Consider the following 15087-nt stretch of genomic DNA (forward strand, 5'->3'; position numbering starts at 1 on the left):
TAAGTGCAATTTCTACAATCGTTTTTCTCATATATAACTCTTTGTTTTATATTTACAATGGGTCCAAGACATTTTGAAAAAGTAAAGCACTAAATATTTTGCATATATACCCCCAAAAAAGTCTGTTTCTTTAACAGCTGAAGAAACAGAAGTACACTTGCGTGCAAAACTCTTGAGAGAGAGAGAGAGAGAGAGAGAGGGAGAGAGAGAGAGAGCATCATCTTTTCTCCCTTAGCTCTGCTACAGGGACATATACAACAGAATGGTCATCTGTCGTGGTGGTGGTTTTGATAATGGATATGTGATTTGGAAGTCCCAATAAAACCTTTTGGAGTTTTTCTACCTTACCCTTGATTTTACAGAGCCTCTCCAACTCAGCCTCTGCTTCTTCTACTCCACCTCCACCCACCAAGTTTACTCTCTTCTTCTTTTTCTTCGCGAAAGCTTTCAAAATCTTGAGGCTCACATCATCACCAAACTCCATGTTAGCCTGAAAATTAGACATTTCAAGACATATATATAATGAAATAATTTCACTATTTTCTTCTTCAATAAGAAATGAGAAAATATTGAAGAACTGTCCTTGTATTTATTCTAACAATTACACCCTAATAATATGTATAAAAAAAATTATTACAATTTCAATTTCATTATTGTTTGGATACGTGACCTAGAGTATTCAAAAAGTATCTCATACTTCTCATAATTAACATCAAATATTGAATATATTTAGGAAGTATCAGATAACGTATCCACAAGTACCTGAGCAGCATCGGTATCTGATATAGGTACAATACAAATACGACTCCCTTATAAAAATATCTGTGCTTCATAGGTTTGTTGACATAAAAGGTGACCTACTCTTGAATCAACTGGATTTATACCATATATGGGCAGCAAACAATTGATATCAACTGGATTTATCCTATATTTCGTTGAGATGCATCTTTAGCATACTCAATCCTTCAGCCAGAATGGGTTCGACTTGAAACCCAAGTTCAAAATAGTCCACGACCTTCAAAAGTATCTTTAAAAGGATACAAATTTACAAATAAACTCTAGCAATGAACATACGAGTTTTACATTACTTCTTTACAGAAGTGTTTTTTAACCACACTGCACGATGATGTACAGTGTTTTTTAACCACACTGCACTTCAAATTTCAAGAAAAATGCGGCTGGCATCTTATTTTTGCTGGAATCACTTCCAACGTAAATAACATTGCATATAAAACTCTAATGTTGCATTTGGTTAACTGGAATAAAGTGCATAATGATTCTATTTGCAATACATTTTTCAGCATTATTTTAGTGAACCAAACATGAGAATGAGCATTCTAATGGAATGATCATTCCATTCCACCTTCATTCCATTCAACCAAACACTACCTAAAGGCCCTCACGAATTCTTTATAGAGGTTGACTGCAATTTACTAGTTATGCTCAACCAAGCAGAAATGTGGCACGAATTTCAGGCAAACATACCTTATTGCTATTATACAAAGCTCTTTTGTGGTGCTTTTTCTTTAAAGCATAAGTAATATATTGCACGTTCTTTTTCCCGCTAGCTTTCTTCAAATGCCTAGGTGAATGGACTGCAGTTGTTGATGATATATCCTTTGATGCCAATGGATCAGCGGTTTTATCCTTTCCAATTTTGGATCTCGATTCCTTGGTGAATTTTGGACTACCACAGAGAATTTTTTTTGCTCTCTCTGTCTGCAAGCAAGGAGATTGTAATCCATGTTAAGATTCAGAAAAACAATAAAGGAGGACCAATAAAATGAAAAATGAGATGCATTTTGCACTGTGATTTCAAGGGCTTTGGGCTTTTATAAAGTTCACACAACGAGGTATGATAAATCAAGAAGTAGGAATATCCAATAATAAAATAATTATATAAAAAAAAAAATTCGGCCATAATTTTCTAAAAAAATAGGTCAACTTAACGGCAATGTATGAAAAAAAAATATATATGAGTATTGACTTGAGTCCAAGATGCAAAACTGAACACAAAGACGGAAAATAAAAGGAACAATATAGTTAGAAAATTGAAGATATAGGCACTTCAAGAAATCAACAGAATACTAGCTTACCTTTCTGGCTTTAAGAGCTATGTAACGTGCGTTTTTGAACCATTTGTTAACCTAGAAAATAGAAAAGGAATAAGAAATCGATGTATAAGAAGAAAAAACAGGGCAACAAAATAACAATTTTCATGAGGGATCTGCAATATCAAGTCCCTAATGCTAAAACCTCACCAATCATGGATTCATATTCTTTTGCCTTTTTCCTTCCTTGCAATTGCCACTAAAAACAATTGAAGCACATCCAGATCCCTAAACGGTCTATTGTGTTGACTTAATTCCACTAAATTAACTCTTGGCCAGGTTACATTTGTTACCAAAGAGCTTAAAATTGCAAAAGCCGTTTCAAAATTGTGTTATTCTTCTATAGCTATTTGTCTTAGAATAGACCAATGTAGAAAAAATAAATAAATGAAGTAATTTGCTGATTTTGGAGAGTGGTAACATATAGTTCAAGGCATTTTTGCATATCTACTTTTTTCACACTTCAATCTAACAGCTTTACCTTCTCAGATTCAATTCCTAGTTGCTGGGAAAGGTTATCCTTCACAGCTTTAGATGGAAGTTCATTCTCAGCAAATGCAATGCGAAGCTTCTGGTACATAACACAAGAAATGAACATCCAATATGCATGGCAAAGAAAAAATACATCAAAGACAAGAACACATGCTCGATCAATGCTTCATTTGTGAAAAAGAATCCCAATCACCTCAACAGCATTGGGAGGGATTCTGAAAAATGATCGTTTAGTTTTCCCACTGTGAGGAAGTTTCTCTTGGTCTTCCACAGTATTCACATTTGGAAATTTCTTCTCACTTTCAGATAGAGTCATAAGGGTGGTGGCTGCATCAGACTCCTTTTCTCTCCTTTTTCTTTTAGCAGGGCCCCAATCTTCATCTTCACTAAATTGTTCACTCACAAGAGCATCCTTTCCAAACATTTCCTATTCAAAAATGACAAATAATCATATGAAATTATTTTTTTTGAGATGAATCACCTCTCTAAGAAAAACAAGTGTTCATATTTCAGGAAAAAAAAAAAAAAACATATAAAAAAAATTCCGCGTAAGAGTGAACTTTATTTATTCATTGAGTGCAATAGTGTTGAATTTCTCATTATTTACGCCACCATATCCTTGGCAATGCAACCATACTTTAAAATGACAAATGTAGAATGTAGTAACTAGATTTAAATCACAGAATGCATGGGCTGTATTTGGAAGCAAGAACAACATAACGTTAAATTAGAGTTGTGGCACTATTTCTCCCCATCAACTGAAAGATGTTGTTAAAAGGTCAGTTCGAGGGTTGAGAAACATGTCCACGATACATGCTTTAGAATTACAATCTCACCCTCATTTGATTCCTTAGAGCAGTTTCAGAAGTAGGTAGTTTGATTTGAAGTCCATAAAAGTTACTCATCAATTAGGATCAACTTACACTCAGTGAAAAGTTTCTAGTCCAACACCCCTTCATAACATTTTGTCATACGATCATGTCTATATTCCTCCAATAACAATCATGCATACCAACTTTCAAGCCCATCAAAGAATACGAATACTATCTCACCCATAGACCAACTCTGGTTTGGATGATTAGGCTGATAAGAGACCTTTTGATTTTTGATTGACATGAAATTTGCCATGCATGATTAACGTAGGAGGAACATGTAATCCAACAATCACGTTGGTGGAATATGAATCTAGTAAAAGAAATTGCGAAGGGATCTGCGACTGTAAAGTTTTACACCAATTGTAAAACGATCCTATCTCGTTCATCAATGGAGTTGTTTTCACACCTATTTACCGCACCTGAAAAATCAAATATAGATAGAGAAACTCCAATGGTGTGCCAAATCCTTGAACCAAAGCCATTTTTAGATATAGCTTCATAGAAAACACCCTCCAATGGTTTGCCAAATCTGGAGCCAAAATTTGGCTGAGCCAAAATTTGGCTGTGCCAAATCTAGTGCCAGCAAAGGGTAATCTCGATCACTAGATGCTTTTTGAGAAATAGATCCAATGGTCAAAAATTGATATGGGAGTTGATTGTGTTGAAATAACATGAAGCCATTGGAGAGGCATAACTAAAAAATGACCTTTTGCATTGTAGCAAGTCAAAAAATGGTTTTGGCAAAGCTATGTGAAGCGAAGTCCCACATCGCTTGGGTACTAAAGTAATTTTAGGTATAAAAGCTTGAGGACACCCTCACCTCAATAGCTAGCTTTTGTGGTTGAGTTCTACCCAAGACCGTGAAACATGGTATCCTATGAAGCACGGACACGGACACGGACACGGACACGGACACGGATACGGACACGGGACACGGCAATTTTCAAAAAAGGGGGACACGGACACGGCGGGGGACACGGCGAATTTTTTTTTTTTTTTAATATATATATTTGTATGTGTTATGTAAATTAACAAACACTAACATAGTAACCATTAATTCAATAAATATAAGAGAGGCAAAAGAGTTTACATACTGTATATATGTATATATATAAACCTATAATTATTATTTTTTAAATACAATTTTATATATAAAAAATAAAAAAAAAGAGTTCACATACTGTATATATGTATATATATAAACCTATAATTATTATTTTTTAAATACAATTTTATATATAAAAAATAAAAAAAAGAGTTTACATATTGTATAAAAATTTTTTTTACAGTTTTTAATATATACTCATAAAAATCTTACAGTTTTAAATACAATTTTTTTTTCATATAATTAAACAAAAAAAAGGTCTTATATATGTAAATGTATAAACAAATAAAAATAAAAAAAACAAAAAAAAAAAACAAGTCTGGTCGAACGTATAAAAAAAAAAAAAGAAAAAAAAAAAAAAATGAAGACAGTTCAGTAACCGAAGCAGAGCAGAGAGAGAGAGAGAGAGAGCGAAAGAGAAAGAGACAGGCAAGAGAGGGGCTTACCTTCGAAGACGAACAGATCGAAGGTCGAAGACGCTGGATCGACTGAAACTGAGACACAGACGAGTGGATCGAAGGTCTACGATCGACTTCGGAGGGCTTCGATAGACGTCGGAGGGCTGCGACTGAGAGAGATAGCTTCGTTCGACTTCGGAGGGCTTCGACTGAGAGCTTCGGAGAGCTTCGACTTCGACTGAGAGAGAGGAGAGCTTCGACTTCGACTGAGAGGTCTGATTTTAGTATTTCTTACCTCAGTTGTTCGATTAGGGCTTTGCCCGTTAGTGTTTTTCTTTTTTTTTTTTTTTTTTTTTTTTTTTTTTTTTAACTTGTTAAATATTATACTTTGACCCCAAATAAATATAGAAAATTTAAAAAAGAACCCCGCCGTGTCCCTTGGCGTGTCCAGATATGGACACGCGTGTCCCCGCCGTGTCCCTTCTGTGTCCCCTTCCAAAAAAATTATTAAATTAAAGGGACACGCCATCTGGCGTGTCCCGTACGTGTCCCCGGCGTGTCCCCGTGTCCCCGGCGTGTCCGCGTGTCGGACACTGCCACGGCACCATTTTTGGAGTGTCCATGCTTCATAGATGGTATCACAGCCGGAGTACCAGCAATGGGTAGTGTGCGTGTCCCTCGCATGCAAGCCGCAAGTGCTGCCAAGTGAGCATGCTAGGTGTGAGGGAGGGTGTGAAACGAAGTCTCACATCGCCTAGGTACTAAAGCAATGTTAAGTATAAAAGTGTGAGGACACCCTCACCTCAATAGCTAGCTTTTGGGGTTGAGTTCTATCCCAGACCATGTAACAATTATGGCTTTCGCCATTGGAGTTGCTCTAAGTTCAGTCTTTAAATACTCACATCATATAACTTCTTATAATCAACAGCTTTCCGCAGCCTGGGGCCACTTAAAACCTCACAATCAGTTGTCTCATCCGAATCTACACCAATAGATGATTCGAAAGAGGCATTCTGACCGTCCTTGTGCTTCTTGGATGGCCTCCCTGACTCAGAAAACACTTCCTCTTCAAGTGACCATAAACTGCTGGAACTGCTTGCATCATCTAAATCATCAGCTTCAGAGCCAGCCCTGCTGTAACTGCAGCTATTTTCAATTTTTTCTGGATCATAGTCATCATCTTCTGAATCATCAGAAGGCCATTCTTGTTCCGGATCTAGGAAAGCACCTCCACCATCAGGTAAAGCAGCTTCTTCCTTGAAGATTTCCTATTTTGATCCCATAGAAATAAGTTTTTATTTTTATTTTTTTGAAAAAAAAAATGGGAGAGAAAAATAAAACCATAAGAGAGCATGAAATGTTTCTGATGTAAACAACCTGCCAATGACTGTCGGCAGAAAAGTGAGTCCCAAGATGAGCATTCATTGCATCCAATATTTCCATCTTACACTCGCAAAATTTGCAAAACCATCCTTGATCTTCTGGAGGAACTGAAAAATTATTGATTACACTACGTTTAATGAAGAAATCTCATACTATAGTATAAAATTCAGAAAATAATAATAGCAATTTGAGTAGAACTCACTATTTTCAGTCAACAGAGGAGGATCAAGACATTTTTGGTGAAAAGCACAATTGCATGTCCCATCACAAAGTATAATATCATTATCAGGGAAAGCTTCCCGCAACTTGCACTTTGCACAGATTATCTAGGAATAACAGACATCAAATCAAGAATAATTTTGTCTAAAATGAGAAATAACACAATCGCAGTAGCTAGCATCCTCGAAGAAACCTCTATGAGAAGTTAAAAAACAACGTAAATACAGAATAGTTTAAATGTTGAGTTTCTTTCAAGCCTCAGCAGGGCCATTTGCCTCGGAAGTGAGGCTAAAAAGCAAATCTGTTTGCGAAAATAGATGGATTTGGGAAATAAACAGCCCCTTCAGTTGGTAAGATTGGTTATTTGAGGGGGGGAGAAAAGTTTACATGTTCATGGTATACGGATCCATCTGGTGCAATTGCAGAGCCTTCAATACACCCTACAGAGCTAAGCAAATCCAGTTGGTGAATGGCATCACGGATTCCAAGTTTACACTTTAAAATCTGCTTCTTGGCTCTTTGAAGTTCATTTTCCGGCTTGATCTTTTCTCGACTGGGAGAAAAAATAACAATAGTAATGAAAAAAAAGGCTTAGATACGTGTAAAATGTTTTCGACAAAGGAAAAACTACCCATCAACATCAATTCTCCCTCAAATTGCTTAATTGCAGACATAATGATAAAATTCAAAGTTTTACTGTTCGCTTTAGCATCATGCAAATGTCACAGCCCCAATACAGATTCATCTATGAGCAAATCTCTTCTTTGGCTAATTTGTCTATTAAACAAAGCTATACATATCACAGAGTATAACAATTTACTGATTTTACTATTAGGCTGCTTGGTTCATGGATTTGGATAGAGATTTGGAAAGCCACCTTTTTCCTTTCCATTTCTAAATCCCTACCAAAATTCATGATCAAAACACAGCATTAGTCTCTGCTTTCTAGTTGACCCTTACAAGAAAGTCAAGCACAAGTCTGCATGTGAGACTTCCGAGTTAATGTTGCAGATCATTATAATGTCATCATTGTCATCATCACATCAACTCTTTCCTGATTCAAAAATTCATTTTCATGTCCTTGTTTTACTAGCCCATTTAAGACGTCAGAGAAACACACCCTTAGACCCCCCCCCCCCCCCCCCCCCCCAAAAAAAAAAAAAAATCCAAAGACCATGCACTCATATATGAAAAATCATGAAGGTAGGATTTAGATTATCCCAAAATTAATTTTTTTGCTCATTTTATAAGAAATTAGGTATTCTAGAACTAATTATTAACCAAATAATAATACCAATTAGTCTGACTTCATAATTGTAATTTGCAGGGTGTATCCAACAAGTGCTTTAAAGAAACAAGGTACCTTTTATGATTAATTTAAAGAAATAAGGTACTATTGAGTTTTCTTGCCTAGTAAGATGGTTTTGGAGTGAGTCATATACTTCACAAGGAGCCAAAAGGCCATTTAGCTTCATCAAGTGATGGATTAGAGTATGGATTAGGTATTGGTCAGGTAGGTGTCTATAATTTGTCTTTAGAAAAACTAGTTCAACCTTGAGAAATCTTAACAAAACATTGAAGAACAATAATGCTACGAGCTCAGAAATAGAACACAAAATGTACTTTGTGGTTAAAATTCATTTTGGGTATAGTGTGGGCCACAATTGAAATAAATCTCAACCACGCAATGTGCTCTCTGTGCATTTTTTGTGTTTTACTTCTGTGAACCTAGCACTGTTGTATTGAAGAACAATAGGATGTACAAACTAGACAAATATTCCATACCTCTGGCCTTTCCAACCTTCCCCTGAATAAGCTTCAATAAGGTTTAGCTCCAACTTCACTTTTATTAATAGGTATCTTGCCCTCCTTTTCAAGCGCGAAGCTTCATCTAACTCTGTATTATCCCTTTGTCTCCTACGCTTCCTCCTCTTCTTCAACTTTTTAGATTTAACATCGTCTCCATTGGCTTGTTTTCCAATTTCCTTAGAATTGTCAAGTAAAATGTCTTCACCTTCAAGGCTTGAGGAATGCTGTTTCTTGTTGGACTTTGTTTTGTGCAGATCTGTTGTACTATTCACATTTTTACCTGAGGAATTGTTTCTCATCCCATTGCTTACAGACTTGACAACTTTTTTCTTCAAAACAGTTGAACCATTGGAATTTCCATGCGACTTCAGTTTTGGTTTGTGTCTCTTCATGTGCAATCTCTCGGTACCATTTTCTATCTTCAATGGTGCACTCTGCTTAGACACACTTCCTGCCTTGTTTGAATAATGCTTCCCAAAATCATTGTGTGTTAGCTTCTTTCCACCTCCACGCATGTCGATTGCTTAGAACTGAAAAATCAGGCCAAAAGAAAAAAAAAAGATCAACCATTAATGACTTTCAAAGGACAATATTATCGGGATAAAATTGAAGTGCATAAACATGGGTTCACTTATATTACAAAGAAAGATGCAGGCTATCATTATGAATAAGAATCCCAGTAACTAACACTAACATTTGTTATCTCTGTGCTCGTAAAAGCCTCTCCAATCCTTACTCTCTTTTTTAGTCCAGCTACGGACACAAAATTTACTACCACTCACAATAGGAGTGGGGCCCACACATCATTATGGTGTGTACCGACACACCCATTGTGAATAAGTGGTAGTATATGCTGTAGATAGAATATGGTGTGTCCCTAATATTTCTCTTCTTCTTTTTTTCCCATCAAATTTGAGTGAAAATTTGGTAAAAAAAACTTGATTTGATATGAAAAACTCTAATCCTTGATCTGATATGGAAAATTTGGTTGAAAGCTTGATGAAATGGTTGGAGCATATTTTTAGCCATTTTTTCAGAAAATTTGAATTTGATGAAAAATTTGATAAAGGGATTGGAGATGCTCTAACCAACCATGAAATAAACCCAAGTATCTTAACATTACGATAAACAGAATGCAAACAAAAACCTAACCATAAGAAGAAGAATCGCTTGTGCATACTAAGGAGAAGAATCAAAAAGAGCAGCATACTATAAGGTCAAAAACCAACATCTATGTACACACAAAACCTGAAAATGAGGGTAAATTCTCATCGTCAGAACTTATTGATCAGAACCCTATAATCTAGGTAAACCCACAGGAGTAAAGTTCACAGCACCCTACAATACTAATTTGCAAAATTTTCTAGAATTTATTTATCAGCTCACATATAGTAGAATGCAAAACCAAATAAAGAAAAAAAAAAGGGTAAACAGCAAGACAACTCATGGGAAGCCCAAAAAGTTTGCTTATCGTAAGTTTCAAGAAATCAAACACGCAGCTGAGAAAACAACAACACATTGACAATGATCTGAAACACATGCAATCTGCGATCAAAAGAATCGAAATTCAGCAAATACCCAGAAGAGATTCAAAAAAGATTTGTCTGAAAAAAATCCAATTAGGACTTTAAAGACACAGCTGAGAGAGCAACGACACATTGACAATGACCTGAAGAACATGCCATCTATGATCAACAGAAGCAAAATTCAGCAAATACCCAGACGAGATTCAAGGAAAATTTCTTTGGAAACCCCAATTAGGACTTGAAATTTTTGTATGTTACAATCACAAGAGGCATAAATAAACAAGAAACAAAATGAAAAACATAAGAGAAACAGCTAGGCTAAGTCACCTGATGAAAGAGAGAGAATGAAAGATCTAAGTCTTGAGGTAGGCTTGGACTAATGCCATGTATATGTATAAATATATACACACATTGAAGACTAATTGATTGATTGATTGAAATGAGATAAAGAACCCAGATTTCAAATTTGAAAATTGGGTTGGTATTGGGTTCTTCTATGGGAGTAGTGTTCAAATTGAATTGAGTTTTTGTAGCTTCGGCGTTGTACTCTTTGGCTGCCTTTTGGGTCTCTTCCCCTTCCCGGCCAGCCAACGGTCAGGTCTCTCTCTAACAAAATTCTTCTACCTAATTTACCCTTTAGAGAAACCATATGGTTGTCAAAAACTGTGAGAAATTGAGTAGGAAAAAAAAAGAAAAAAAGAATTCATTATATTATCTTTGTTGTCAAAAACTATGGGACTAATTTTTATTTTTTTTTTATTTGTTAGGTTTGAAGGATTCATTATATTATCTTTTGATAATGCAATTTTGTCAGAATAAGATTGGGTCGGACTGATCTAGGAGCTCCACGGGTCGTCTCTGCTCCGTCCTTCCAGACACACCTACAACGAGTCCAATGGGAAGGTTCCGATATAGGGTGGTTTCCTCCCATGGACCCTCCGATGATTAAGTTGAATGGTATTGGAATGGTATCGAAAAACAGTCTAGAGAGAGAGAGAGAGAGAGAGAAAGATTTCTTCTTACCAACCACGTCCATTGAAGGCTTCCTTATATCGTTCACTAATCATTTCCCTGTCCATTCATGCTGTCCCATTAGCCGAAAGCTTGTCGTTTGCTTGCCGTCGGCCATGGTAGTTTTCCCACGCCTCAGAGTGAAAGGTCTTGTTACATTTAATGCTTTGGCAGTCTCATTTAATACTTGGCACGTGGGCTTGATAACTCCCTTAAATCTTTGTCTGCCATATGGCCAACTCCCTATTTGACACATGGCTTGCTGGTACCTGGGCCTAATCATTGTGAGTTCTTTAATGGGCTTAGTATTGGGCCTGATCTTGACGGGCTTCAGGTAAGTGACTGTTTGGGTAATCCAAAACGTCCCCTTTGGGCTGTGCCCATCAGTAGTCCCTCATTCCTGAACACAACTTTTGTTCAGCGAAAGGAATAAAACAAGAGAAAGTCGTCCCCTAAGTCGACTTAAAGGTGGATGATTAGGGAAGGCGGCCGACCAAGAAAGGCCGACTTGAAAAGGGGACGACCTGGTGAAACGGCCGACCAAGAGTGGCCGAGTAAGGATGGCCGACCTGAAAAAGGGGATGACCTGGGGAAACGACCGACCAAGAGTCGTCAAGCAGGAATGGCCGATCTGAAAAAGGGATAACCTGGCAAAACGGCCGACCAAGAGTCGTCAAGCAAGGATGGCCGGCTTGAAAGGGAGACGACCTGGCAAAATGACTGATCAAGAGTGGCTGAGCAAGGATGGCCAACCTAAAAGGGAGGATACCTTGGCGAAACAGCCGACCAAGAGTGGCCAAGCAAGGATGGACAACTTGAAAGGGACAACCTGGCGAAATAGCCAACCAAGAATAACCGAGTAGGGATGGCTGACTTGGAAGGGGGACGGGTAGATTGCATTGATGGGGCATGGGGCTCGAGGTACGAGAACGTACATGATGATGTGACGTGAAACTGGCGTGGGGAAAGGAAATGAGTGATTAAATGTGCGGAGATAACCGCGATTGTCTATGTGGGGTGATGTGAGCCGTTGATAGGGATTTTGAAACGTTTGGTGGAGACGAAGGGTTTGGAAAGTGGGGAATTTGAAAGGGTTAGGGTATTTACCTGTTAGGTTTCCTAATTCCCTCCACACTAACGACCCTTGGAAGACAAACAAACCTTGGGCATTTGGGATGGTGCGATTTTCATACCTGATTGCAAAAAACCAACACATACTAGACTTTACCCCCTTCGTTGCCCGGATTCCCCTATTTTTCACGTCTACAAGTTCTTAGCTCTTGCGGCGGAAGTGATATACAGAAATGTAAGAGGAATGGCTGAAGGAGGGCCTAACGGTTGCGAATTCTCTAAGAGATGACGACGGGGTGGCGTTGGCGGAATAGTATCCAATGGAGAGGATAGTGGAATGGGGTGGAGGTAGACCACTATGTCCTATCCCATCGACTATGATTTCGGCAATCGAGCCCCTTAGTCAAGTGGCGCCAAACCACTGGAACACAAAAGCGGATAAATCGACGTTGACAACAAAGGAGTTAGAAGAGATTCGAAAGAAGTATCAAGTTCTTGAGAACATTGAGTTAAGGCTGCCAACGGCAGATGAGAGAGCCTATGACGTAAGGCCCATAGAGTTTACCCTCTACAAAGAGGCTTTGCACAGGGGTTTGAGGCTTCTACTCCCTTAGCTTGCTGTCGACGTGCTGAACCAGCTGGAAGTGGCACCAGGTTAACTAGTGCCAAACGCCTGAAAGATTCTATTTGCGACCTCAAGCTCCAGGCCGCGGGCGACTGGGGGAGAGAAGATATCGGCGGATGAGATCTTCTCTTGTTATAAGTCGATGGGCTAGCAAGAGATGTGGTTGGCGTTGCAAGCTTTGCTTGGGAGAGGGCTAGTGAGTAGGGCTGTGCAGCGGATTCGCCGACCCGCCAGAATCACCCGACCCGACCCGACCCCAAATGAATGGATGCGTGGTGTGTGGCGGATGGGTGCGGGCCCAATATTTCAAGTTTCTCGAGTTCGGATTGGGTGGCGGGTGATCCGTCATTTTACCCGCAAACCCGACCCGTCCGTGCCTTTTTTTTTTTTTTCCCTTCATTTTTTCTCCCAATTTTATATACGTCTCAGGCCCCTTTTGTTTAGAATTGGCCCTAATTTCTTCACAGACCCAACACGCTGAGACTCTCTCTCTCTCTCTCTCTCTACCTTACCCTACCCTACCGTCCGACGGTAACCTCTGGCCGGCGATCTACATTGAACGATCGACGATCTACACTTCTGAACGATGATTTGCTTGCACTGAACGACGATCGATTTGCTACACTGAGGTATCTCTCTCTCTCTCTCTCTCTAGATAGAAGATTTACAGTACCTCTCTCTGTATATATAATATATATTGAGTTGATTGATCGTATGAAAATCTTCGTATATTGAGTAATCATATGAAAATCTTCGTATATCTTCGTATACAGATACCTCTCTCTGTATAAAATTTACAGATACCTCTCTCTGTTTTTTTCCCCCCTTTGATTGAGGGTTTGATGTATATATTGAGTTCTGATGTATATATTGATTGAGGGTTGAGGGTTTGATGTATATATTTATTGATTGAGGGTTAAGGGTTTGATGTATATATTGAATTCTGATGTATATATTGATTGAAGGTTGAGGGTTTGATGTATATATTGAGTTTTTTTTTTAAGACTAGTGTTTGATGTATGTATTGAGTTTTTTTTTTTCCTGAGTATTTGACTGTGTTAGTCCATGGTTAAGGTTGGCTTCCTGGGTTTAGAAACTAATAATTGGTTAATTGAATTTTATAATTGGTTAATTGAAAATGAACATAAACATTACTGATATAAAATAATTGACTGTGTTAAATTTCTGAGTATTTGACTGTGTTAAATTTATGACCTAATTCTGTTTGATTGTGTTGAATTTTATAATTGGTTAATAGAAAATGAACATCACTGATAATTGGTTAATTGAATTTTGCAAACTTTGATTATTATGGTTGGTTTGGTTATCAGGTTTGGTTATTATGGCTGGCAACTATTATTGTTTTTGTTAGGAGTCTTGTGATGAGTTTTATTCAGACACATAATTTTGTTTGAGTTTTATTGAGACACATTGATTAATAAATACATGGTTTATTTTCTTTCAAGCTTTTTTTTTGTTAAACTGTTGTTAGACCATGGATTTAAAAAGCATATTTTGAATGAATTTTTATTGGTTTTGGCAGTATATTTGATAATCTTGTAGTCATAGATCCGTCAAGTGATGAAACATTTTTTGTGAGTCATAATGTTGAGCCCGAATCATCTTCTATTGATCCATCCACCCAACCTAATGCTCCTCCTCCTAGACCACCCCCAGCCAAAACTAGTAGAAGTAGTGGGAGAACAACATCAAAGGCTTGGGATCATTTTGAAAAGATTAAGGGCATTGATGGGAAAGATAGGGCTATGTGCAAGTATTGTAAGAAAGAATATATGGCAGGCTCTAAGAGTCATGGAACAAGTAATTTGTTAAGTCATTTGAAAAATTATACAATGTATCTATATAGGGATACTCATGGGCAACAATCATTGGGATTTAAACCTAGAGAAGTTTGTGGGGAGGGTGTTGTTGATGTTGTGGCTACGTCATTTTCTGTAGAAGTTGCTAGAAGGTATCTTGCGGAGATGATAGTAATAGATGAATTGCCCTTTAGATTTGTGGACGGGGTTGGTTTTAAGAGGTTTTGTAATGTCATGCAACCCAAGTTCAAGATTCCATCTCGATATACCATTGCTAGGGACATTCTAGACATATACACCAATGAAAGGGAAAGGTTGAAGAAAATTGTGAAAGGGCGTAGAATTTGTTTTACCATGGACACATGGACTTCCATACAAAATTTGTGTTATATGTGTCTAACTGCACATTTCATTGATGATGATTGGAAGTTACAAAAGAGGATCATAAATTTTTGTCAAGTTAAAGACCACAAAAGAGAAACTCTTGGTAAAAAAATTGAGGCACTCTTAAAAGAGTGGGACATTGATGGCCTTTTTACCTTAACTATTGATAATGCGAGTTCCAATAATCTAACCATTAGATTTTTTAAATGAACCACAAAACTGTGGAAGGGAACTATCTTGGGCGATGAATTTTTACAC

The 15087-nt window shown here is 37.6% G+C and overlaps 1 protein-coding gene across 2 annotated transcripts; it reads right to left on the reverse strand.

Annotated features, from left to right (window-relative positions):
• Nucleotides 1–10597, reverse strand: PRHA (pathogenesis related homeodomain protein A). Of its 2 annotated transcripts, XM_028195823.2 has the most exons (11): nucleotides 10246–10597; nucleotides 8369–8922; nucleotides 6971–7136; nucleotides 6567–6690; nucleotides 6359–6471; nucleotides 5884–6249; nucleotides 2797–3030; nucleotides 2593–2682; nucleotides 2097–2147; nucleotides 1486–1719; nucleotides 1–490 (listed from the first exon to the last, which is right to left on the reverse strand). In XM_028195823.2, exons 2-11 carry the CDS (start codon nucleotides 8905–8907, stop codon nucleotides 218–220), a joined length of 2190 nt encoding a protein of 729 aa, XP_028051624.2. In that variant the 5' UTR covers nucleotides 8908–8922; nucleotides 10246–10597; the 3' UTR covers nucleotides 1–217. The 2 variants fall into 2 exon arrangements, with proteins under 2 accessions (XP_028051624.2, XP_028051626.2); XM_028195825.2 differs by lacking the exon at nucleotides 2593–2682.
• Between the last annotated feature and the right edge of the window lie 4490 nt (nucleotides 10598–15087).

The sequence above is a fragment of the Camellia sinensis genome, chromosome 4 (genome assembly GCF_055761805.1).
Source record: "Camellia sinensis isolate YWXY chromosome 4, ASM5576180v1, whole genome shotgun sequence".
Classification (NCBI taxonomy): domain Eukaryota; kingdom Viridiplantae; phylum Streptophyta; class Magnoliopsida; order Ericales; family Theaceae; genus Camellia; species Camellia sinensis.